This window comes from Haliotis cracherodii, unplaced genomic scaffold (assembly GCF_022045235.1).
Source record: "Haliotis cracherodii isolate W230 unplaced genomic scaffold, xgHalCrac1.p SCAF_4, whole genome shotgun sequence".
NCBI classification, from domain to species: Eukaryota; Metazoa; Mollusca; class Gastropoda; order Lepetellida; family Haliotidae; genus Haliotis; species Haliotis cracherodii.
This window is the reverse complement of record NW_027266297.1, coordinates 41,249,660-41,275,960: the sequence shown is the minus strand read 5'-3', so window position 1 is coordinate 41,275,960 and position 26,301 is coordinate 41,249,660. Positions and strand designations below refer to the sequence as shown.

The 26,301-nt window shown below is 39.0% G+C and overlaps 1 protein-coding gene across 1 annotated transcript in view; it reads right to left on the bottom strand.

Annotated features, from left to right (window-relative positions):
- The window catches only part of LOC139480090 (general transcription factor 3C polypeptide 3-like), a 66,290-nt gene that overhangs the window by 23,096 nt on the left and 16,893 nt on the right, over window positions 1-26,301 (bottom strand). The window contains exons 15-25 of the mRNA XM_071263102.1: window positions 26,007-26,162; window positions 24,525-24,605; window positions 21,865-21,944; window positions 20,739-20,843; window positions 20,074-20,160; window positions 18,790-18,888; window positions 17,362-17,437; window positions 15,932-16,056; window positions 14,851-14,938; window positions 11,674-11,744; window positions 11,150-11,261 (exon numbers count right to left, since the gene is read on the bottom strand). Of these exons, the coding sequence (XP_071119203.1) occupies window positions 11,151-11,261; window positions 11,674-11,744; window positions 14,851-14,938; window positions 15,932-16,056; window positions 17,362-17,437; window positions 18,790-18,888; window positions 20,074-20,160; window positions 20,739-20,843; window positions 21,865-21,944; window positions 24,525-24,605; window positions 26,007-26,162 (1,079 nt within the window). The 3' untranslated portion in view covers window position 11,150. The remainder of the gene's footprint in view (window positions 1-11,149; window positions 11,262-11,673; window positions 11,745-14,850; window positions 14,939-15,931; window positions 16,057-17,361; window positions 17,438-18,789; window positions 18,889-20,073; window positions 20,161-20,738; window positions 20,844-21,864; window positions 21,945-24,524; window positions 24,606-26,006; window positions 26,163-26,301) is intronic.

Below are 26,301 nucleotides of genomic sequence, written 5' to 3'. Positions count from 1 at the left end.
CAATATGTTATATATGTATAAAAATAAAATAGCACACACAAGCATGCACGCACACACGCATATATATCATAGCATGCACAGTAAATATCACAAAAGGCCCTTCCGGTGTTACGTGATTGCGGTTATCAGCTGATAATGTTTTCTGAGATTGGGGAAAACATCGTGTCATTGGAAAACTTGAGTTTATTAAAAATGTTAGAAGAGAAATAAATTAATAATTCATATATCACATGTCAATAAACATTTAAACTTTCTACAAAGGTAACAAAACTAAACCATTTAATATATCTATATAGGTATAATATAACTAAGTACAGCACCTCCTGTGTCATCATCTACAGAACCATCATCATGTCGAAATGCCAGCATAGGAGAGAAAACAAATCTAAAAATATCACCGATATTCCCAACATCAAGGTTTCACAAAAAACAGTCCTTTCATCCAAATTAGCTCAAATCGCCAAATAGGTTTTCTTCCTCCATCCGAACCCAATCTCTCACATCACATGTCCAAATAGAATATTCAAAGGACTGCAGGCAGATATACCTTTAATCACAGAGGATTAGTAGCAGCTTATGGAGAACCATTGCACAGAGACCCGCTGGGTAATCTTTTGTAACTTAATCAAAAAATAAAGGCAACAAGACTGATCCAATACAGGGGTAATTTGGAACAAAGCTTCAGGAACTGGTCAATATGTTTGAGAAATAGCTAGCTGGAGGCAGCAATGTATCCTTCAAACAATACAGCTAAACCATTTATCACCCATTGCTGGTAATGAGCCTAGTGATAGACGGAGATCCATGTACGACAGTATTGATACTTTGTTACATCCAGTACCAGAATGATGATTCAGCGTAGGAAACTGTCTTTCGGTTGCTAATCCTTGCACTGAAACCCTTGATGTTGACACAACGCCACTGGCTTAGCTTTTCTCATCTTCTCACTTTTCAGGGAGATGCTATTTGACTTATTTCTGGGATTAAAGATGGGGAGTAGTGTAAAACATGTTTCTGAAGAATATTATTTCTGGTGTGGAATTGGGAATATTTTGGTCATATTAATAATCAGGGAAACTCTTCCTTGACGCAACATGGTGATAATGATCCTCTGACAAAACACTATTTCGGCTAGTATTACCGGGAAAGGTTTTTGTAAAACTCTGCAACAGGTTTGTGTGTATATTATCTTAGGATAATAGGCTTTGCTAGCTCAACATCCTGACACACTGAAAAAGATATGATTAATAAGGTAAAAAATATGATAAAACATTTAAATTGAATGTGGGACGAGACAAAAGAGTGTACCAGTCTAAATTAATGTGAATATTAACAATAACATATGGCATTGATGTATGATATCGACTACGGTGTGTGCGTGTATTTCAGTGTCTAGATTAAAAACATATTCTGTGTAACACAATGCGAGACACCAGGTGTGCTAGTTATCAATATACATGTCAGGGCTGATAGCCTACTGTCAATTTCAGGCACAAGAAGTTCCTTTTGAATCCACATACAAGTATGATCAATGACTTTCACAAATGGGGAAGGCAAAAGGGACCACATGGTTGGTATTTAGTTTAGAATGGATTCATAATCTACAATGTCATCCCTCCAAAATAAAAAAGAAATGAACAGAATAGCTTTAAAATTGACGGTGTAGTGCCTTGTCAAAGAATGGTATGAATAGAATTGAGAAAATGTGTCCTGACATTGTTGTGTGTTTTCTTTTTACCATAAAACAATAATTATGAGGAAGTTACTGTGTACTCATCTGTATATATCCTGTTATTAGTAAAGGTAACCTTGCTAAATCGAAAACAGTACAACATTGCTCAAACAAATCAGAATGTTTAAATGTCGAAATGGTCCCTTCATACCGAAGACTGTCAGTTTTGTATTAACCGTAATCAACTCCAAATAATATACGACCCATGAAGATCCGGAGTAGAATAGGTCTTCAGCAACCCATGCTTGCCCTAAAAGGCAACTATGCTAGTTGTAAGAGGCGACTAATAGGATCGGGTGGTCAGGCTCGCTGACTTGGTTGATGCATGTCATCGATCCCAATTGCGTGGATTGATGCTCATGATGTCAATCACTGGATTGTCTGGTCCAGACATGATTATTTACAGACCGCCGTCATATAGCTGGAATATTGCTGAGTGCAGCGTAAAAAAAACAACCAACCAAATAATACCATTATATTTGCAGTTGTGCCATGGACTGTATGCATGCATTTAATAGGAGTATTCAATCCAAAAGACAAACATTTTATCATTTTATTATCAAGCTCCCATTAAGAATCTGGACTACCACTCAGGCTCCCATTATCCATCATCTGGAACACCACCTAAACTGTCATCAATATTGTAATCGCTAAATTTTAACGTTTCTCATACAAGCAAATACTTATGTAACGTTTCTTTTTAATGATACATGACTTTATCGTTTGAGAGATACATAGATAAGTTTTAAAAAATTATGATAGCAAACTTTTTTCCATCATAAACTTGTATCATTGACAGAGACAGAGACCACAGGTATCTGGTATTATGTTTGTTTGTTGTTGTTTAACTTGACTCATCGCTTATCGCAGAATCGCCGACCACAAGTTATGTTAGCGATACACAGAACGTGTCACATGGCTCACCTGATGTCGATATATCGTCTGCTAAGCTAGTCCCACTGCGCATGTCGGAAGTGAGGCCTCTGGGAAGATCTCTGGGAAGTCTATCCCTGAGTTGCTTTTCACATGCCTGTGTACATTGTATTCTTTTAAATATAAGTTAAAATGTCCTAAAGTATATTTGAAAATATTTTATAATATCTTTACAGATTTTTATGAATAAAGTTTGACACTGACTTCTGTGCTCGCAAGTAATGAAGAAGAAAAAAAAATAAAAAAAATATGTATTGAATGTTGATATGTCGTCTGCTAAGCTAGTCCCACTGCGCATGTTGGAAGTGGGGCTGCTGGGAAAATCTCGTGTTGTGAGAAAGTGTGTGAGCATGTGCCGGCCGGCGTGACAGGTTGTTATTGTGTGAGTGGTGTAAGCTGAGGAAGAATAAAAGAAGCAAAGTGTCTACAGCGGTTGGTTTTGGTTATTGGACTGGCATTAACAACTGAGAGTGACCATGGTATCAGACTGAGGAAAGGCAGAAAAACTGAGAAAGGTAGAAGTTTTCAGCATTTCATAAATCATGTGAAATCTAATTGAATCACAAAGCCATTTTATATTTAATAATGAGTACCTCGAAGAGACAGTGATTACAAACAAACTGTTGAGGCTAAATATATGGCATCGCACGTTGTTGCTGCAATACGTATTATCTGAGAAAGATGCCCAGTGAAATTTCTTTGTATTGCTAACATTACTTGTGGACGACGATTCTGTATCCATAACCAGCATACTAAGGGTACATAAGTTTTATATGATCGCTCAGTGAGTGAGTGAGTGAGTGAGTGAGTTAGTGAGTGAGTGAGATTTAACGCCGCTTTTAACAGTATTTCAGTTATATTGCGGCATGTCAGCTTAATGTGGGAAGAAGTTTACCACTTTGGTGAAACCCAAGAGCACGGATGCAGACAAACCTAGAAACATAATCATGCGAACTGGGATTCGAACCCACAATCATAGGTTTCTGGCATGCCCAAGGGACGCAACTCTGCACAGCTAATCACGGTGCCTTAGATGACTGGGCCACCTGTGCCTCCTATGATCTCTCAGAGTGTGGCCCCATAAGTATTGAAAATGACCCAAAGTAATTATGCTGAAGAGGTCCCTTTCCCAATTGTTCAGTTTCTTGTCAGAACACTGGAGTTATGAACAAATTCAGGTGTCATCAATGGTGGTAACAAATGTAAAGTTTCAGCTTCTTTGGGAAAGTGGTTTCTCAGGAGATGATGTCTACAGTACAAGAAAATGTTATTTTATTTTACAATGGACAAACCAACCTTAAAACTATTATCCTACCTCCAATGATTTGAATTTAAATATGGCTGCAGACTTTCCTAATCAGCATTGAATAAAGAGCCTGGAATACACACTGCATTGATTTATTTTGAAGTCACTTGAACAGAACATTGAATCCCACTTCCTGCACCATTACACCATATCATGGTTTTTTTTTCAAGTTTCTCTTTGCCCTTTCCCTCCTTTGTTTGACAAGCCATCAGAACTAGTTAGGCACAATTAATCTTAAATTTTCAAAGCAAAATTTCTCGCCATTCAAAGAAGTAACATTTTATGAGAAGCAAACACTACTGACAGCCATTTTTAAATTTTAATCATATTCTTCTGAAGAAAATCATTCTGCACAACATTGCAACTAAATAATTACAAAATACAATTAAAAATATCATCATCCATAATTGAATGCGATTACTAACAGATTAAAAGAAAAAAGTGAGTGTGTATGGTTTTACGCCACATCAATATTCAGGCGATATCATGGCGGCGACACTAAAAATATGGATTTCACAAAAAATATAATAGATATAAACACACGAAACAGGACGCTATATATTTCGTAGTATCTGTCATTGACACAACTGCCACCAACAAACATTTTAATTTGCCCTCACTCTCCCTTTCCTGTGATCACCTCCGATGAAGTTAGCCACGGGGCTGTGAAGGTGAGTGCATCCTGTCTCCCAGACAACTAATTAAAGAGCCACTGAAGGACACTCATCCTTTGACCTCAGTGTCTTTCAGATACCAATCAGAAGCTGAAGGAGACAGCATATAAATTGCTTATTAGAGACATTCAGACTAGATACTGACTTTCAAGGCTGTTCCCATGTCCTACCAGCATATCTAGAGTTACATGGTGTCAGATTGGAAAAATCAGAAGAAATTTACCCAATACTGTTCATAAGGGTGGACTGTTTTATTTGAAATCCTCACTCATTGTTGAAAAACAACTCTCCTAATTAGACCATAAGGTCAGAGGTGTCTTCTTTCTTGGTTCACAGATTTGTGAACCATTGTAGTCAATAGTGAGAAAGCTAATGTGTGTGGAATACATCACAGACTCTTTTAGTTGTGTGCTCCAAACGTTATCTGAATATATTACCATGTTCGCAGTGTTTATTAAGTCAGTCTCATCAGTCTTGCAGCTTAACATATTGTATGAATATGTATTTTTTGCCAACACCTAAGTCTGCTTTTGATGGAATAAAAAACAAAGTGCTTTTCAGATTTTGTTTCCAACTTTCTTACAAGTTTCTTGTGAGGTGAGGTGAAATGGGGTTTAACATCTTGTTGAAAATTATTACATATTTATAGCGATGTGCATGCACATGTTTCTCTGTGAATTTTTGTGTGTGGCTGCTTGTACCTGTCCTTATGACGGTTTTATAGTGCTAGCCCACTGAGATAACATGCCACAGTTTTAACATGGATACTCCACTCACACGCAGTATACTGACTCCGAGCTGACCAGTCCTTGTTTCATCCCCATGATGCCGAGCACAAGGCAGGGTAACAACAAGTACCATCTTTATGTTTTAAAATAATTTATTGAGTTTGGAGTACGGAGTTAACCCCCAAACAACCCACCCATTTTCAACCCATCTCTAACTCCATACAACTGATTTCTCCTCTACAGCCTGGCATCACAATCCCTTGCTATAGCAGTGGAAAACAGCTTCGGATCTCTTAAGTTCATCCAAGCTAATCTATTATGGTTGACAAAGAATGAATGCAGCATTGTCACCCCAACTCCGATCCATTTTCTGGGTTTGCATCAATACAGCCTTCACTATCCAGCTACATTAATCAAATCATGCATTTATAGCCCCAGATAACTCTGAGCTCATTGTCAACTGGAGCTACAATCTTGAACCCGAAATACATCAAAAAGATTATCTCCTCAGCTTCGCCTCTGTCTTTGTCAGCCTCATATCCCTCCTCCCACTCCGTCTGTGTGTGGCACCTGTAGCCACTCCACTCCGCCACAGTCCCTGTCAGCCCCAGACAGCCTGACCCCTGTCCTTACAGGAGAAATGGCAGTCTGGCAGTCTCACAATACTTCACAGGCCAGAGTAATTAACTCCCTTCTTTGTCACAGCTACACATGATGTTAGGGAGCTATTTCAGAGATTACCACAATGTGACCACTACACAACTGCACTACCATATTGCCTCTAATAAGGGACTGACTATTTGAAATTCTGTGTGTGTGTGTGTGTGTGTGTGTGTGTGTGTGTGTGTGTGTGTGTGTGTGTGTGTGTGTGTGTTGTGATGTGTGTTTATGTGTGTGGTGCGTGTCTGTGATGTGGTATGTGGGTGTGTGTTTGTGTGCAAGAGATGTGTATGGTGTGTGTGTGTGTGCAAAAGAGATTTGTATGTTGTGTGTGTGTGTGAGAGAGAGAGATGTGTATGTTGTGTGTGTGTGTGTTTGTGTGCAAGAGATTTGTATGTTGTGTGTGTGTGAGAGAGAGAGATGTGTATGTTGTGTGTGTTTGTGTGCAAGAGATTTGTATGTTGTGTGTGTGTGTGTGAGAGAGAGAGATGTGTGTGTCTATCTGTGTGTGTGTGTGTGTGTGAGAGAGAGATGTGTATGTTGTGTGTGTGTGTGGTGTGTGTGTTGTGGTGTGTGTCTATGTGTGTGGTGTGTGTCTGTGATGTGGTATGTGTGTGTCTGATATAGTATGTGTGTGAGTGTGGTGTTTGTAGTGTTTCTCTGTGGTGTGTGTGTCTATCTGTGTGTGTGTGTGTGTGTGTTTGTGTGATGTGTATGGTGTGGTGTCTATCTGTGTATGGTGTAGTGTTTATCTCTGTGTGTGTGTGTGTGTGATGTGTATGGTGTGGTGTCTATCTGTGTGTGTGTGTGTGTGTGTGTGTGTGTCTGTGATGTGATATGTGTCTGATGTGGTATGTGTGCCTGCCTGGTGTTTGTAGTGTATCTGGTGTGTATGTGTGTGTATGTAAGCCTGTGTGTGTATGTGTGTGTATGTGTGTGCATGTGTGTGTATCAATTTGTTCCAGAACATAAAAAATAATAATTAAGTTTTCATTTCAAGGACACCTATAAATGCCAGTCACTAATAAGCACTATGTCTGAAGCAATTAAAAATTGAAATAATCATGTGCCTCTATTCAGCTGTGTGTGGACTCCAAAATGTTCAATTTAACTGATTTCTTCTCCCTGGTCTAAATATCAGAGCAAGGATTAATTGTCCCCGTTTAGCACTATCCACCTTAAGCACTGCATAGCAAAAACAGAAAAAAATTACACTGCAAAAAGAATTATCAATAGTGATATTTTATGTTTATCAGTAATCTTGAAATAATAAAAGCAGGTCCTCTATTCTTTGCCTGGGCACTTATTAGAATATATTCTGTATAATGATCTTTGTCTTCAATCCTACTGTGCATCTCCATCTCTGGAAATTACCTTGCCCACATGAAAGAGCTACTTTGTTAGGACCCTCTGTGGGTCTGCTTGGTCGTAAACATACCACTATGCACACTTGAAATATCATCTGTACATTCAGAATAGATACACATGAACCCACAGCGACCTGGGCTAAAATAAGTCCCCAGGGCTTAATCAGGACTGGATCAATGCTCAGGCTTTATGTCATTTATGGTTTTTATGATCATTTACAAGCTGCTGGGAAACAGCTGGAATATTAATCACTACAGCATCAAACAAGATTCATTCACTCACAAAGTATAGATTTAAGATGTACATGATGACAAAAAAATGGCAGTTCTTATTACCATCAATATAGCTGTGATTCTAGCAATTGTTCTAGATTGGGGGCTGGACACCTGATAACAACCATACAACCACGTTAAGCCCATACCAGCAGTAGTCTATCAATATTTGTCCAAGAGTACCAGGCCAATTCTGATAAACATGATTAAGTGACCATTGACCTACCAGTAATTAATATTGACCAAAGTCATATTGTCAGTAAGCTGGGTAGGGTTCATGTAAAAACACAACTTAAGGCAGGGATTTATCTATAATTCTAAATTAAGTGCCATTTAAGGCATTTTTGGAACGCATGCTATCTTGTTTAAAAAGATTTCTTAAGGGTCTTATTTTCCTAAAATTCAGAGGTATTTTAACCTTGAATCCACTGCAATAAACTAAGCATTAGGTCTCTTCCTCTGTGTTGGCCCTGTTATAAGTGAAATACAAGTCCCCACTACAAAGTCATAACATTAGTTACAACTATAACAGCATAACTATGATGAATTAGGAAATCTTTAATTCCAATTTGGGAAGTTTGACAACTGCTGCAGAGACAGGTTTGAATTTTGGCCTCTTCGCAGGTCTAGATAAATCCCTGTAAGGATTCCGTTCCTACATTGACCCTCTTGTAATTGACCTTAGTTTACAGACACATTCAGAAGAAACATGAGCGCTCTCCAACACATTCCACATTGGGCTTCCTGATCACTAAACAAAATAATCTCTAAAAGATGACGTCTAATTGGTGAGCTCACTCGACTCTGACTCCGACTCCATGATGCAGGCCACAGGAAGATGTAACAGTTGTTGGATATCTCTCCATCAATGAAACACTTCCCTGGACAGTGTCCCAATAAACCACATTTCCTTCTGTATCAATCACTGCTGGGGTTATGCCGCCTGACTGGTCTGAATGAAGGGCATATAAATCTCTTGCAGACTAAACCCATAGAGGGGAATGTCCAAGTAACTCTCCATTCCTTACCCGCAGGAATGGAGAGCTACGAGGATATTCCCCTACTTAAAACACATCTCTAATCTTACACTTTGACAAAACATTCTAAAGAGCCGTGAAACATGCACTGCAAAGATCAGCTCGCGACGGGGCACATGCAAAAGCGACAGAGAACACTACCAAGTCTCCATTCCCTAAACAGACAGACAGACAGACGCATGCATGTTGCTAATTAATGATATTTAAAGCGACGTCAAGGCCCATTTCGCCTCACTTCACCACCTCAGTCTATCTATTCTCCAGATGACAACGCCAGACCACCAGGTTGTCACCAATCATCTCTGACACCCACCAACGTGGCCCAACATGGACGACACACCAGATATTAATTACACACCCAAAATTCATTGTAGACATTATCATCATTACACCTTCACTATCTTTTCATCAGTTCCCTTTTTTTTGTTGGAAGAATAGATACCCATCCTGGCAACTTTTCACCAGTCCAGATTACAACACTCTAATTACTGAAAAAAGAACATCAAACACCTTAGTATCATCACTTACAAACTTGCCATACTTTTGCAACTAAGAAAGGAAGAGAGCAACGTTGGCATTGATATTTCTGCCATTTCATATGCATTTGCAATATACTCTCAAACCAGTTTGTCGTAAGAATAAAACCCAAGATATTATTAGCCAATGACAAGAGACCTTTGTATTCAGTGCAGGATGATTAAGTCATACATATATGCGGGTTGTACCTCTCACATTGTTAACAAAGATCATGAAATTTGTGCTTATTTTACATGGCAGAATATTAGTAATAATCATATACATTTTAACAATATTTGTCCCAGGACCAACTGCAACTGCCAGTCCCAGTTATATTTCTGGTCAGTAACAGAAACACTGATGATGAATCAACCTGACAACACTGCTATTTACAAGTGCATACTGTGTGACTGGATCCTGGCTGTTTAGACAGCTGCCGTCACACAGTACACAGACATTAACAATAGGTTGGTCTACATTTTGCAGCATAGACAGAGTTGAAAGGAAGCAAAGAAATGATCTTGAAACCCCATCATCTATCTGAATTCTGCAATGTAAATATTATGTACCTGGAGCAATCAACCGTTAGTCAACCAAAGTGCAACATATACACATGTGGGATCTAGTGAATGAGTCTAATTAGTTTAATACTGGAACCACTGAAAGCATTGATAGAAAGCATGGTACACAGTGTCGGGATATATATTATCTTGGTACACAGTGTCAGGATATATATTACCATGGTACACATTGTCAGGATATATATTACCATGGTACACAATGTCAGGATATATATTACCATGGTACACAGTGTCAGGATATATATAACTATGGTACACATTGTCAAGATATATATTACCTTGGTACACAGTGTCAGGATATATATTACTATGGTATACATTGTCAAGATATATATTACTATGGTACACAGTGTCAGGATATATATTACCATGGTACACAGTGTCAGGATATATATTACTATGGTACACAGTGTCAAGATATATATTACCTTGGTACACAGTGTCAAGATATATATTACCTTGGTACAGTGTCAAGATATATATTACCATGGTACACAGTGTCAGTATATATATTACCATGGTACACAGTGTCAGGATATATATTACCATGGTACAGTGTCAGGATATATATTACCTTGGTACACACTGTCAGGATATATATTACCATGGTACACAATGTCAGGATATATATTACCTTGGTACACAGTGTCAAGATATATATTACTATGTACACAGTGTCAGGATATATATTACAATGGTACACAGTGTCAGGATATATATTACCTTGGTACACAGTGCCAAGATATATATTACTATGTACACAGTGTCAGGATATATATTACCATGGTACACAGTGTCAGGATATATATTACCATGGTACAGTGTCAGGATATATAGTACCTTGGTACACAGTGTCAGGATATATATTACCATGGTACACAGTGTCAGGATATATATTACCATGGTACACAGTGTCAGGATATATATTACCATGATACATAGTGTTAGGACATAGATTACCTTGGTACAGTGTCAAGATATATGTGACAATGTTCCATGGTACACAGTGTCAGGATATATATTACCATGGTACATAGTGTCAGGAGACATATTACCATGGTACACAGTGTCAGGATATATATTACCATGATACATAGTGTTAGGACATAGATTACCTTGGTACAGTGTCAAGATATATGTGACAATGTTCCATGGTACACAGTGTCAGGATATATATTACCATGGTACATAGTGTCAGGAGACATATTACCATGGTACACAGTGTCAGGATATATATTACCATGATACATAGTGTTAGGACATAGATTACCTTGGTACAGTGTCAAGATATATGTGACAATGTTCCATGGTACACAGTGTCAGGAGAACACAAGCCCCTCACCTCAAATGACGCAGTACTGCTCTACCACCATGCGGGCGAGGTCGTGAGAGCCACTTTTCATGTAGATGAGTGCCAGGTTGTGGGCGATCTCCATGCTCAGGTCAAATATGCCCTGCAAACAACAGATTCAAGTCAGACAGTCCCTGGTTATTCAAAACATTTGAAAACTTTTTTTCAATATTAAAAGTTGAACTAGATTTTTCAAATCTATGCCATGAACAAATCAAAGTCACAGAAATTCCTTCATCTCTCCTGGTCTTCTTACAGATTTTCAAAGTTCAACTTTTTCAAAATTTATAACAAATTATTTTTTTTCTCCATTTTACAGAAATGAACAAATCTGAATACTATAATGTGTCAAAGATAATTATGTTACTTTATTACGTTCAGCCTGTTTATTAACTTGCTTTACAAAAAATCTTATCTTGAAAAAATATACATGTATATACAACATATTTACAACATATTTGTCATATATTACTGAGTACATAGGTAAGTTGACAGAATTGCTGCCTGTAGCTCACCTTATCATGTTTAATGATGGGAGGACATGCCAGAGCCTTCTTGTAGTAGTACACAGCTGCATACTTCAGCTCTGTGGACAAAGCAAGTGAAACATGGGGTTCCAGGAGGTAACAGCACAGTTGGTATCCATAACAAGTTTCATGTCTTCAGGATCATCCAACTTCTAAATGATTATCAAAGACTTTACAGAGTTTATCATAGACATTTATCAGATACAGAATTTATCACATAAGTATATCAGACACTGAGTATATCAGATACTTAGTACATCGCATTGGTATATAAGACCCTGTTTATATCAAACACTGCTTAAATCACATGAGTATATCTGACCCTGAGTATACCAGACACTGCTTACATCACATGATTATATCTGACCCTAAGTATATCTGACACTGAGTATATAAGACACTGCTTTCATCACATGAGTATATCTGACACTGCTTACATCACATGATTATATCTGACACTGAGTATATCAGACACTGCTTACATCACATGAGTATATCTGACCCTGAGTATATCTGACACTGAGTATATCAGACACTGCTTACATCACATGAATATATCTGACCCTGAATATATCAGACACTGCTTACATCACATAAGTATATCTGACCCTGATTATATCAGACACTGCTTACATCACATGAGTATATCTGACCTTGAGTATATCAGACACTGCTCACATCACATGATTATATCTGACCTTGAGTATATCAGACACTGCTTACATCACATGAGTATATCTGACCCTGAGTATATCAGACACTGCTTACATCACATGAGTATATCTGACCCTGCTTACATCACATGAGTATATCTGACCCTGAGTATATCAGACACTGCTTACATCACATGAGTATATCTGACCCTGCTTACATCACATGAGTATATCAGACACTGCTTACATCACATGAGTATATCAGACACTGCTTACATCACATGAGTATATCTGACCCTGCTTACATCACATGAGTATATCTGACACTGCTTACATCACATGAGTATATCAGACACTGCTTACATCACATGAATATATCTGACCCTGAATATATCAGACACTGCTTACATCACATGAGTATATCTGACCCTGCTTACATCACATGAGTATATCTGACCCTGAGTATATCTGACCTTAAGTATATCTGACCCTGAGTATATCAGACACTGCTTACATCACATGAGTATATCTGACCCTGAGTATATCAGACACTGCTTACATCACATGAGTATATCTGACCCTGCTTACATCACATGAGTATATCTGACCCTGAGTATATCTGACCTTAAGTATATCTGACCTTGAGTATATCAGACACTGCTTACATCATCAGTATATCTGACCCTGAGTATATCTGACACTGCTTACATCACATGAGTATATCTGACCCTGAGTATATCAGACACTGCTTACATCATGAGTATATCTGACCCTGAGTATATCAGACACTGCTTACATCACATGAGTATATCTGACCCTGAGTATATCTGACACTGAGTATATCAGACACTGCTTACATCACATGAGTATATCTGACCCTGAGTATATCTGACACTGAGTATATCTGACACTGCTTACATCACATGAGTATATCTGACCTTGAGTATATCAGACACTGCTTACATCACATGAGTATATCTGACACTGCTTACATCACATGAGTATATCTGACACTGCTTACATCACATGAGTATATCTGATACTGCTTACATCACATGAGTATATCTGACCCTGAGTATATCAGACACTGCTTACATCACATGAGTATATCGGACCCTGAGTATATTTGACCTTGAGTATATCAGACACTGCTTACATCACACGAGTATATCTGACCCTGAGTATATCAGACACTGCTTACATCACATGAGTATATCTGACCCTGAGTATATCTGACACTGAGTATATCAGACACTGCTTACATCACATGAGTATATCTGACCCTGAGTATATCTGACCTTGAGTATATCAGACACTGCTTACATCACATGAGTATATCTGACACTGCTTACATCACATGAGTATATCTGACCTTGAGTATATCAGACACTGCTTACATCACATGAGTATATCTGACACTGCTTACATCACATGATTATATCTGACCCTGAGCATATCAGACACTGCTTACATCACATGAGTATATCTGACCCTGAGTATATCTGACACTGAGTATATCAGACACTGCTTACATCACATGAGTATATCTGACACTGCTTACATCACATGAGTATATCTGACCTTGAGTATATCTGACACTGCTTACATCACATGAGTATATCTGACACTGCTTACATCACATGAGTATATCTGACACTGCTTACATCACATGAGTATATCAGACACTGCTTACATCACATGAGTATATCTGACCCTGAGTATATCAGACACTGCTTACATCACATGAGTATATCTGACCCTGAGTATATCTGACACTGAGTATATCATACACTGCTTACATCACATGAGTATATCTGACACTGCTTACATCACATGAGTATATCTGACCTTGAGTATATCTGACACTACTTACATCACATGAGTATATCTGACACTGCTTACATCACATGATTATATCTGACACTGCTTACATCACATGAGTATATCTGACACTGCTTACATCACATGAGTATATCTGACACTGCTTACATCACATGAGTATATCTGACACTGCTTACATTACATGAGTATATCTGACCCTGAGTATATCAGACACTGCTTACATCACATGAGAATATCAAAAACGGAGTATATCAGATCCAGATGCTGGTTGGTTGGTTGGTTAGTTAGTTTGTTGTTTTACGCCGCACTCGGGCAGTCTGTTAAAAATTGAGTCTAGACCAGACAATCCAGTGTTTTATATCATGAGCATCGATCCATGCAATTGGGATCGATAACATGCTTCAACCAAGTCAGCGATCCTAATGTTTTCACAGGTCACATTAGTACATCAGACACAGAGTATATCACATGAGTATATCAACATATAGCTCACCACGAAACCAAAAAACACAACAAACGGTATGTGAAAGCAAGAAGTCAAGGGCCCAAATGTCAAAAGGTTAACCCTTAGGGGTCCCTAAACTCAAATACTGTCGGTGCAAACATCCAGGACTCAAAGACCCCTTACTTTTGAACACTGGCAAACTGAGTGACAAGTGGACTGACTCACCAAGCTGATGCATGGCCCGACCCAGGTTGTAGAGGGTTTCCTGGCACTCTCCCCGAAGTTCCACATAGTTGTTGAGGAACGCCAGACCCTGTCAATTAGACAGAACACAACATTACATCCCATCTCTTGATACAGATACTCCTCTCATTCAAACAAACGGACATCTAGTATTTGTTTTTTGTTTGTTTGTTGTTTAATGCCACTTTCCAGCCTTAGGATGGCGACCTGAAAATACTTGAATCTGGACCAGACAATCCAGTGACTGATAATGTGAGCTACAATCCATGTCATCGGAGTATGATGAAATGCAATCAAGCAAGCCACAGAGTCTGACCACCTGATCTATTTGGTCACCTCTTACGACCAGTTCTAAGTGATATTGTCATAGGGTTGTAATTTTAAAGTAATTGTGCTAGAAAGGACTTCCATATATCAGTGCCCCTATCACAAGGAGATTTGCTTGCAGTATTCTGATACTACTGCATGTTGTAAATATTGAACACTTTTGTTTGGGAGAAAGGATACTTTTAGCTGAGAGTTTAGCATGTGTGCTGTAATCTGATTTGATAAATCGGGTTTGAAGGCTGGAAATGTTTTGAACATTACAACATCTGTGAATAATTTTCTTGCAAGACGATAGTTCACTCAGTGCTAAATTTGACCAATGGTATTTGGCAGGGTGACATCTTGTGTGTATGACACACTTTTCCAAAATAAAACACATATAAAGAGGGCAGTGCGTATTATACACACAGACAATGAGTTTTTCCCAAAGCAAAAACTAAACCCTAGAAGCGAAACAATGTACAGTTTGACTTTGCGTTATGTATTAACAAGACAGAAGTGGTGATGCCTATTATCCATTGTTGGATGACACCATTGCATTACAGAGTGAGACATGGCATGCCTGTTTGAGTACAGGAACAAGAGAATTTAGGGATTATCACCAGTTTCGTAATTACAACGTTGACAAGCATCATGTGTTACGTGATTTTCAGGTGTTATGGAACTTTTGAAATTAAACATGTGAAACCTAAAGCTAACAGATAAAATGAAAGTACTATGGTAAGTGTCGACTGACCTGTGTGAAGAGGTAGTGTTTCTTGGTGGTGAACTTCTGACACACCATGTGGATGAAGCAGAGCCCTATACACAGGCTGATGAGGGGATCCCTCGGAGTCTGCCGGAACACTGCCATATACTCCCCTGCAGACAGAACCATCAGCAGTTAGATATACTGTTACCCTGACAACACTGCCATATACTCCTCTGCAGACAGAACCATCAGCAGTTATATACACTGTTACCCTGACAACACTGCCATATATACTCCCCTGCAGGCAGAACCATCAGCATTTAGATATACTGTTACCCTGACAACACTGCCATATATACTCCCCTGCAGACAGAACCATCAGCAGTTATATATACTGTTACCCTGACAACACTGCCATATATACTCCTCTGCAGATAGAACCATCAACAGTTATATATACTGTTACCCTGACAACACTGTCATATACTCCCCTGCAGACAGAACCATCAGCAGTTAGATATACTGTTACCCTGACAACACTGCCATATATACTCCCCTGCAGACAGAACCATCAGCAGTTTTATACACTGTTGCCATGACTACACTGTAATATACCATTGATCATGCAGCGTCATCAATGCATTACAAAAGAGACTTCTCCTGAACTTGACAGAAGTCTTTTGCTTTAAATATCTATGTTTTACAAATTGCAACTGTAAGCCTAATACTATCAACATATGACATGCTCAAAGAAAATTCCCACAAATCCAATAATGGGAAGTGAGTAAATTTCTTTTACTCCACAGCTAGCAATATTACAGCTATATCATGCTATATTGCTGCCTCAAATAATCTTGTCTTGGCCAGACAAATCAGTGGTTGATGTTATGAGGGGTACGATGACACACAACCGAGTAACTTGAGTCTGACAACATCCATTTTAGTCATTGCATACAGCTACCATAGGTTACTTGGACCTATTAGAATATGGAATATATTTGTTGTTTAACGCTGACATGGCATATTCCAGCTAGTGTCTGTAAATTTCTGGTTGACCAGACAACTCAGTGATCAACGTTATGAGCATATTGTGCATGCATGCAATTAGGATAGGATGACAAGCAATCAACCAAGTCATCAGTCTGACCACCCAATCCGTTTAGTTGTCTCTTATGACAAGCATAGGTTGTTGGGGACCTATATTCTTACACAGATCCCCACAGGACATATCAAATACTAAATATACCCACAAACCTGAAAACACATATGATATAATGTTTATCTTCTGAATAGTATTTTGAAGGATTACCATCTGGAGACTAAAGTTATAACCTCTGACAAAGCCTGAGATGCTCACACCTTCAACCACCTGTTTGCATAATCACTTTCCAAGCTACCATGGCCACTGACGATGGAATAAACCACCCTTCTCTCAGTGACTCCTATTGTGAGTTCAGCAAAGATTGTAGACTTACCTAGCGAGTGCTTGTAAGTACCACTGATGAGACTGTTGTGGCCATTGATGATGCCAAGAGCTCGTACCTCGGGATGCTGGAAGTGGTGACAGGAATTGGTTAAATACAAGATGATAATTGGTTTTACTAAGGATCAATCCTGAATGAAATAAAAAAAGCAAAAGCATTAAAATCATACATCTTATGGATAACAACTTTATTGTTTGTAGTGATGTTTGAGGGCAACTTCTTGACACTTCATCAGGTGTGTTCAGCCTAGAAGGGTAAGAGTGAGTGAGTGAGTATGGTTTTACGCCGCTTTTAGCAATATTCCAGCAATATCACGGCGGGGGACACCAGGAATGGGCTTCACACATTGTACCCATGTCGGGAATCGAACCCAGGTCTTCGGCGTGACGAGCGAATGCTTTAACCACTAGGGTACCCGACTGCCCCTAGAAGGGCAAGAGGTAGCCCAGGAACACTGAAACAAGCAATAAAGAAGTCTTCATGTTCTTGCAACGTCTAAATGCCTACAAAAATCTGTTATTAAAAATATATATACAAAATTGTGACATTAGACCATACTCTACGACATCGTGTTTCTACTAGTAAACACTGTAACAGCAACAGACACTAAAATTGTCTGACATAACTGGTTTGCATAGTGGGCTTGCCTTTGTTTATGTACATGTCACATACCAATTAATTTGAACTACACAGTGCCAGTGCTCTATGCTTCATCTGCATGTACCTAGCTTCCTTCATGGTATACTTCTGGAATCTCTCGCACCATTCATCTCAGCAGTTTCTTCATATTTCGCAACAATTCACTCACTGTGTAACAGTGTTCCAGTAAAATCAAAAGCTGATGCCAAGACAATTATGAGTTATTTTGCTGCAATACTTAAATTAGAAGTTTAAAAAGGAAGGAAAACATCACTTACTCATCTTACTGGTATAATTTGGTGACTATAATTTTATTATGTTAATAAGTATAGCACAAGGTCAGACACCAAGTTACTGACATGATATGTGTTGAGTGATCCAGCAAAATGTTTGGGACCTTAAACCTCCAACAAGACACTGTTTTAGGTGCATTACATTGCATTGTTAATAACATCAGTCATCAAATATGACATTGAAAGAAAACCAGCCCACCACTCAAATTAAAAATATATGTCAGGTTCCTGGTCCCAACTTTAGACACTTAACTATAACAGATCTTTCATCATTCAGACTAAACCGTATCATTTCCTAGAAATTCATTACAATTAACAAATAAAAGAAATTTATCACAGATTTCATGACTTCTTGATGAAGATGAGCTCAAATGCACTAATTGCAAACTACCCTACATATATCAACTGTATCAGTATCTAAAACAGATACGGTGTATTCAACCATACATTCAAACTCCAAGTTTGATTAATGACATTAAGTCCTCACCTTGAGACAGAGTCTGAGGGCAAATCGATTATGTCGGATATCCATTGCAAATGACATGACCTGGCCAAACAGGTTCCATGCCTGATTGTTCTCTAAATTCTGAAATGCAATAATACATCATATAAGGTCTGGCCACAAAAAATTAATGTGTTTCAGGAAAGAAATACATAAAAATGTAAAGCAGATTTTAGATTATATTTTGTTTAAAACAAACAGTTTCAAGGCAAATGTGGACATAAGCTGTCAATATATACTAATCAAAAGAAGTTAAAGAACACCAGATTATTTCATATTAACATAGTTAATCTCTCATGCCATGATACATCAACAACAGTGACTTGAAAGAATTGGGTGTTCCTCAACTTCTTTTGAGTAGTATATGTGATTCACAAGCTGAGAAATCTATTTCCAACATGCAACAGATGCAGAATGGTTAATTTCGGCAGTCTCAAATTTGTTATAGCTTCCTGTTTTTTATTTAATGTTGTCATGTATAACTATTTTAAAACTTTCATCAAGTAAGAAGCAAGGCAAGACACAAAGCATTTTAGTGATTCTATTTCTGATCGGTCAGCTGAAGCTGAGGGGGTGATATTTCAGTCTTTTTGTTCCTAAAATTCAATGAGTAATATATCGTAATGAAAGGCTCTGCTGTACACCACTCACAGATAACATTATTGCTCATCCATCATTGGTTACTCACAAACCATTCTATGACTTAGTAAGGATAAGAATGTATGGATGAACAACTTCTTTATACAATTAAGAGCAACGTATACAGACATATGGTTGACAAGTATATATACAGGTAGGACGCAATGTTGATGGTATGCCGAGGGTATACCAGCAACTCATCAAAGACCCCAATCTGCCATAATCCTGCTATTTATATTACTGGCTTCATTCTCTGTTTATGTCACTGACTTCACTGATGATTGCTGTTACTACCCTTGTGTGTACATAACAGTCTTCTCCACTTCAGTATAACTACATCTGATATCTACTCTACTGTATAAACATAGCCTCCTACCTGTATAGATACTTGTCAACCATACTCTGTATATCACTTGCTTGATAACGGTGTTAGAACCTACACCAAAATGTCGCTCTTAATAATAAAGAAGTTGTTCATCCATTAATTCTTATCCTTACTTAGTACTCCGACTTCTAAATGCCTATCAAAGAAGTTATTCTATGACTTGCTCTTCTGGACCAACACAGACTGTAAGGACATCAAATACTGTCACGAAAGATATTTTTTTAGAAACATGGCAATCACCTCACCTTCATACATTCATCTTTGACAAAGTTGTAGGCAAACTGTCCATTCTTCATCAACATGCAGGCCGTCAGACACATGAAGTCAGATTCCTGCAGGAGAGATGGTTTGTACACACATTGTCATGGCACTGGCTACACTGGAGCATTGAAGTGAGGGAGTTTAACACTGTGTTGAACCAGTGACAGAAATACATGCCTGCCCGCTATCCCGAGGTTTGTAACACTTCTGTCACAATAGGTGAAATGTATTCTCAACTGTCTGATTGTCAGTAGAAAATTTCATTGCTACACTGACAATGTTGAATCAGACATTAATTTGTAACTTACTAACGTCAGAGCAAGTGAGTGAGTGAGTATGGTTTTACACCGCTTTTAGCAATATTCCAGCAACATCATGGCGGGGGACACCAGAAATGGGCTTCACACATTGTACCCATGTCGGGAGTCGAACCCGGGTCTTCGGCGTGGCGAGCGAACGCTTTAACCACTAGGCTGCCCGACCGCCCCACGTCAGAGCAAGAGCTACCTTTGTGATTATAAAGCTGTAAATGTTAAACCCAAGAATAACTTTAATAATCATCTAGGAATGTATTCACAAATACAGGCCTGCAACTTTCAAGAGGGGCTAGTTACATTTTATCTGGAATTGAGCTGGACAGTGTTCCTACCTTGACCTTGACTGGGTCATTCATGAACTGAGGACAGGCCAGTCCCAGGGTCGTGATCTCCAGCAGGTTCTCGTACTTATCGTGTTGCACCAGCGACTCAAACAGCTGTGGACAGAGTGCAATCAGGTTGGTTCCCACTGTCATACATCTTTAGCAGCATGCCATCATAAATCACAGCCACATTACAGCTGTATTCCAGTAATATCACAGTTATATTCCAGCTATATTCCAGCTATATTACAGCTATAGCACAGCTATGTTACACCCATATTCCAGCTATATCATAGCTATATTCCAGCTATATCACAGTTATATTCCGAGTATATTTCACATCATATCACAACCATATTCCAATCATACCAGCAATAGTCCAGCTACATCACAGGTAAATCTAGGGCTGGCTATCGATATAGATCATAGAGAACGATAATCGGTAACTAAATATTGATCAATTATCGCTAAATATAGGAAGAAGGAACTTAAAGCAAATATGAAAGAAAGTCCCGAAAGAAATCAACAGATTTCACGCCACTGGTGAGCAGTGACACATTTATGCATGGATTACTTTGTGGGCATTTGACATGTAACAGAAACAGTTGCTTTCCTTCTTAGACATTGACAAAGCCAAGTCTATTTGGGTAACACTTAAACTTTATTTCATCGTAATAGTTTATGTGAGTTATTATCGCTGACAACAGTTTCATTTCGATAACAGTTCATATTTCTTCCCATCGACGATAATTCTGATTATCAATCATTTTAGCCAGCCCAAGCTACATCACAGCCATAGTCCAGACATATCCAAGCCATATTCCAGCTATATCACAGCTACCAGTATATCACAGCTATATTCCACCTACATCGCACCTACATTCTGGCTACATCACAGCCATATCAGTTATTCCACAGCCATATTACTGTCTGGGCCAGAACATCCAGTGGTTGACAGCAACAAGCCACACAATCAGGGTATAATGAAACACAACACCATGGTTCCAGAGCCTGAACACTCGGTCCGCATTATAGTCAACATTTTAGACAAACATGATGTACTGTGGACGTATCCTGCCCAGGAATCCTGACAGGGGCAGTCAAATATGACATACTAATACTACCAATAGATTACCTGCTTGTAAATATCCCAGAGATCATCCACTTTGACCATCTTCTTGCCCTCTGTGGTGGCAGCCATTGTTTGGATGTTATCTGAGAAGTATCAGAGAGTCAACCTTACAGTGATAAATGGTCCTCTGGGTGGACTACAGGTGTCAATGATAGCTGCTGGTATGATCTTGTGTTCAACGCACAACTCAACTGTTGTGAGTCGGGAATCCTTTCACAACATAGTTCTAGTCAATCTCTTGCCAATATGCAAAGTTGCAAAGTCAAATCATCAAAGATATAATGTTGTATATAGCAAATAAAATGTGTTTTATTTCCCAAATCACAGCACGTCACATATTGCTTATGGAAAAGTGGAGTTGCTACAAGTTTGAAATTAAGGTAAATACATGTAAATAGACACATTTTTACCAGTTTGCTTTAAAATACCAACAATGACATAGAAATCAAGTCTTTGAAAGGCATTTAGAAGTGATACACATAAGGAGGAGAATTTATGGATCTCAACTTCCTTATTATGAGGAACACAATGTTTCAGAGTATAAGCTTACTCCTTCATCAGGTGAATGAATGCTATGAGGCAGAGAGCATATATATGTACATGTAAGAACAACAAAAGTAATAAGATAACAACAGGTGGAAACTTAACAAGGGAAGCCAGCCGGTAATTGGGGCTGATAGGTGATTAGCAATAGCTAATTAGCCAACACTTTACAGTAATTAGCGCTGATAGTTATGGACAACTGGAAGCTAGGACTAAATTATCACTGATTGGTAACTGGCAATGGAGCAATGGACAAACCGGAGGCTGGGGGTAATTAGCACTGATAGGTAAAAGAATAGAAATAGCAAAGGGCAAATGGGAGCCAGTTAGATAATCATGATAATGATGATGTTTTCGTATAAATGAATGTTTTATCCAAGTCTTAATGCACCACAATGTACTTCCAGTCCAAAAACATTACTTCAAGACACTGACCTTAATCAAGACAACTTCTTCAGATCCAACAATGACCCAAGTCTCAGGATTGTAAAAAGCAAATGTGCAAGACTAACTGGCAATAAATTATACAACCATGTTTCACAAAAAAAACTAAAGATGACCATGAGTTTTGATAGAAATTCAACGTCGTACAATTTGTAGGACTTGTAAAGATTCATGCACGTATGCTATGTTTTACAAAAAGCTGAATGCTCAGCTTCACCTTGGCCTAAACCTATTCTATTCAGTGCCCGATCCAAGAGAAGGTAGATGCATATGCCAAGTTTAGTAAAATGTAAATATTTTTTTACATTTGTATACTTATCCTGCATTACTCCCTATTGCATTTACTGCTGTCTTTGACAGAGAGACGAACTGTGTGAGATCCAGCTGCTGAAGAAAGTTGTCCCAACCACTCCAGGAGGCAGTGCCCTCTCACAGTCGGCACGTGACCCGGAAGTCATGATGTCACACCAAAACACATAACTGCTTTAAACATAACATCTGAAACTTCGTGGGGAGGTAGCGTAGCGAAAGGGAGGGCACTTAGACTTTGTAATGCAGGATAAGTATACAAATGTAAAAAATATTCAGATTTTACTAATTTTTTTAACTTATCCTGCATTACTCCGTATTGCATCTTTATCAGGCGGCATGGCCGGTGGGCATACCTTCAGATGTGATTGAATGTAGAAACACGCAAAATATAAAAACAATAAGCTTTAATTTCCACAAGGGATACAAAGTACGTCCGTCCGTGGAGGTGACAAAGCAGATATGTGTTTTGGTGTGACGTCATGACTTTCTTCAGCAGCTGGATCTCACATAGTTTGTCTCTCTGTCAAAAGACAGCAGTAGATGCAATACGGAGTAATGCAGGATAAGTTAAAAAAATTAATGTTATAAAATGCAGAAAAAAAAATTCAAAAAGGTAACCACAAACTATTTTCTATGTCATGACCTTGACCTTGACATGTGCAAAACTTATTTCCTGGGGACATTTGGAAGTAGTCCTTGGAAGAATAATCTCTGATGTCAATAATCTTTGTGTTGCAGTATTCAGAAAAATATCGGTAGCAGTCATATTTTAACAAAGACTCAAAGCAGCTCCATTTCACAGGGCAGCTAATAATCACAGCCAGCACAAAAAAAAGACACACTAACCTCCTGTTACCAATTTCAAGGTTAGATTAAATAATCTAGATTTCACAAATACTTGTCTTAGAAAAGGTTAAATATCTGACAATTGACCAGCAGATATCCTTCATACTGTGGAGACAACAATTCAGAATTATTTCCCTTGTACACCATGCATGCGTGTAGCTGCTTATATCTGTTTTAAATGTTAGCCCAGTGAGATGCCATGCCACAGTTTAACACCAATGAAACATACTATATTGACTCTGAGCCAGACAGTCCTTACTGCCGAGCACCAGTATCTGTAACTAGGTGGACATAAAATTTTTTGAATATTACCAGCTGTTACAAGAAAATCATTAATGCAAATTAACTTGCAATCTGAAGATACAAAAACCCAGGGTTAGAAACGAACAGTTTCCGTCCACTAGTCCTTATAATGATAACATATAGCAAAACCCTTAAAAAGGGCAAATTTCTACTACCATTGGGCAGTTTGTCAAGGACTATAGGACTAGTGCCAATTTCTAACGCTGAAAACTTACCTTTTCCAGTTTTATCCTGATATGCGATGAATGTCCTCAAGGCATCAGCTCGGTGCTTGTGAGTTCGATAAGAGAAAACAACTGAAATTGATGAGAGTCAGACTTAAAGAAAAATATCCTATTTGAAATCTTATATTTTGAATTAGATGGTAGCTTTGAGAGTTTTTTAATCTTACTATTACATTGTGTGATTGATTGTGACACAGATGCTTTTAAAAGGATTTGTCTTGATATTGTTTCCAGGACATAGTGAGTAACTGCATAGTTTCTGGACTTGACAGACATGACTGATATGTGACTTACTCTCTGCAGACAGGAGACTGTGATCTACTCTCTGCAGACAGGAGACTGTGATCTACTCTCAGCAGACAGGAGACTGTGATCTACTCTCTGCAGACAGGAGACTGTGACCTACTCTCAGCAGACAGGAGACTGTGACTTACTCTCAGCAGACAGGAGACTGTGACTTACTCTTCAGGAACATCTTACTGGACAGTGACTTACACTCTGCAGACAGGAGACTGTGACTTACACTCTGCAGACAGGAGACTGTGACTTACTCTTCAGGAACATCATACTGGACAGTGACTTACACTCAGGAGACAGGAGACTGTGACCTACTCTTCAGGAACATCTTACTGGACAGTGACTTACACTCAGCAGACAGGAGACTGTGACCTACTCTCAGCAGACAGGAGACTGTGACTTACTCTCAGCAGACAGGAGACTGTGACTTACTCTTCAGGAACATCTTACTGGACAGTGACTTACACTCAGCAGACAGGAGAGTGTGACCTACTCTCAGCAGACAGGAGACTGTGACTTACTCTCAGCAGACAGGAGACTGTGACTTACTCTTTAGGAACATCTTACTGGACAGTGACTTACACTCAGCAGACAGGAGACTTGACCTACTCTCAGCGGACAGGAGACTGTGACTTACTCTCAGCAGACAGGAGACTGTGACTTACTCTTCAGGAACATCTTACTGGACAGTGACTTACACTCAGCAGACAGGAGAGTGTGACCTACTCTCAGCAGACAGGAGACTGTGACTTGCTCTCAGCAGACAGGAGACTGTGACTTACTCTTTAGGAACATCTTACTGGACAGTGACTTACACTCAGCAGACAGGAGACTTGACCTACTCTCAGCGGACAGGAGACTGTGACTTACTCTCAGCAGACAGGAGACTGTGACTTACACTCGACAGACAGGAGACTGTGACCTACTCTCAGCAGACAGGAGACTGTGACCTACACTCAGCAGACAGGAGACTGTGACTTACACTCAGCAGACAGGAGACTGTGACCTACTCTTTAGGGACATCTTACTGGACAGTGACTTATTCCTCCTAACCATGTGACTTACACTCAGCAGACAGGAGACTGTGACTTACTTTCAGCAGACAGGAGACTGTGACTTACTCTTCAGGAACATCTTACTGGACAGTGACTTATTCCTCCTAACCATGTGACTTACTTTTCATGAAGTTGGCGTTACAGCGGGACAGGAAGCTGCTGAAGAGAAGTTTCTGGCAGCAGGTGTGGAACTCCATCACCTTGTTCTGGGAGTGCAGCAGGTGGCACTTGTGTAACAGCAGCATCTGGTCATCCTCAGACAGGTCGTCCTGCTCATCTGAGGGACATACAGGTCAGTCAAAACACTGAGTCAGGTGTCACTACAACACTGGGTCAGGTGTCACGACAACACTGGGTCAGGTGTCACTACAACACTGGGTCAGGTGTCACTACAACACTGGGTCGGGTGTCACTAC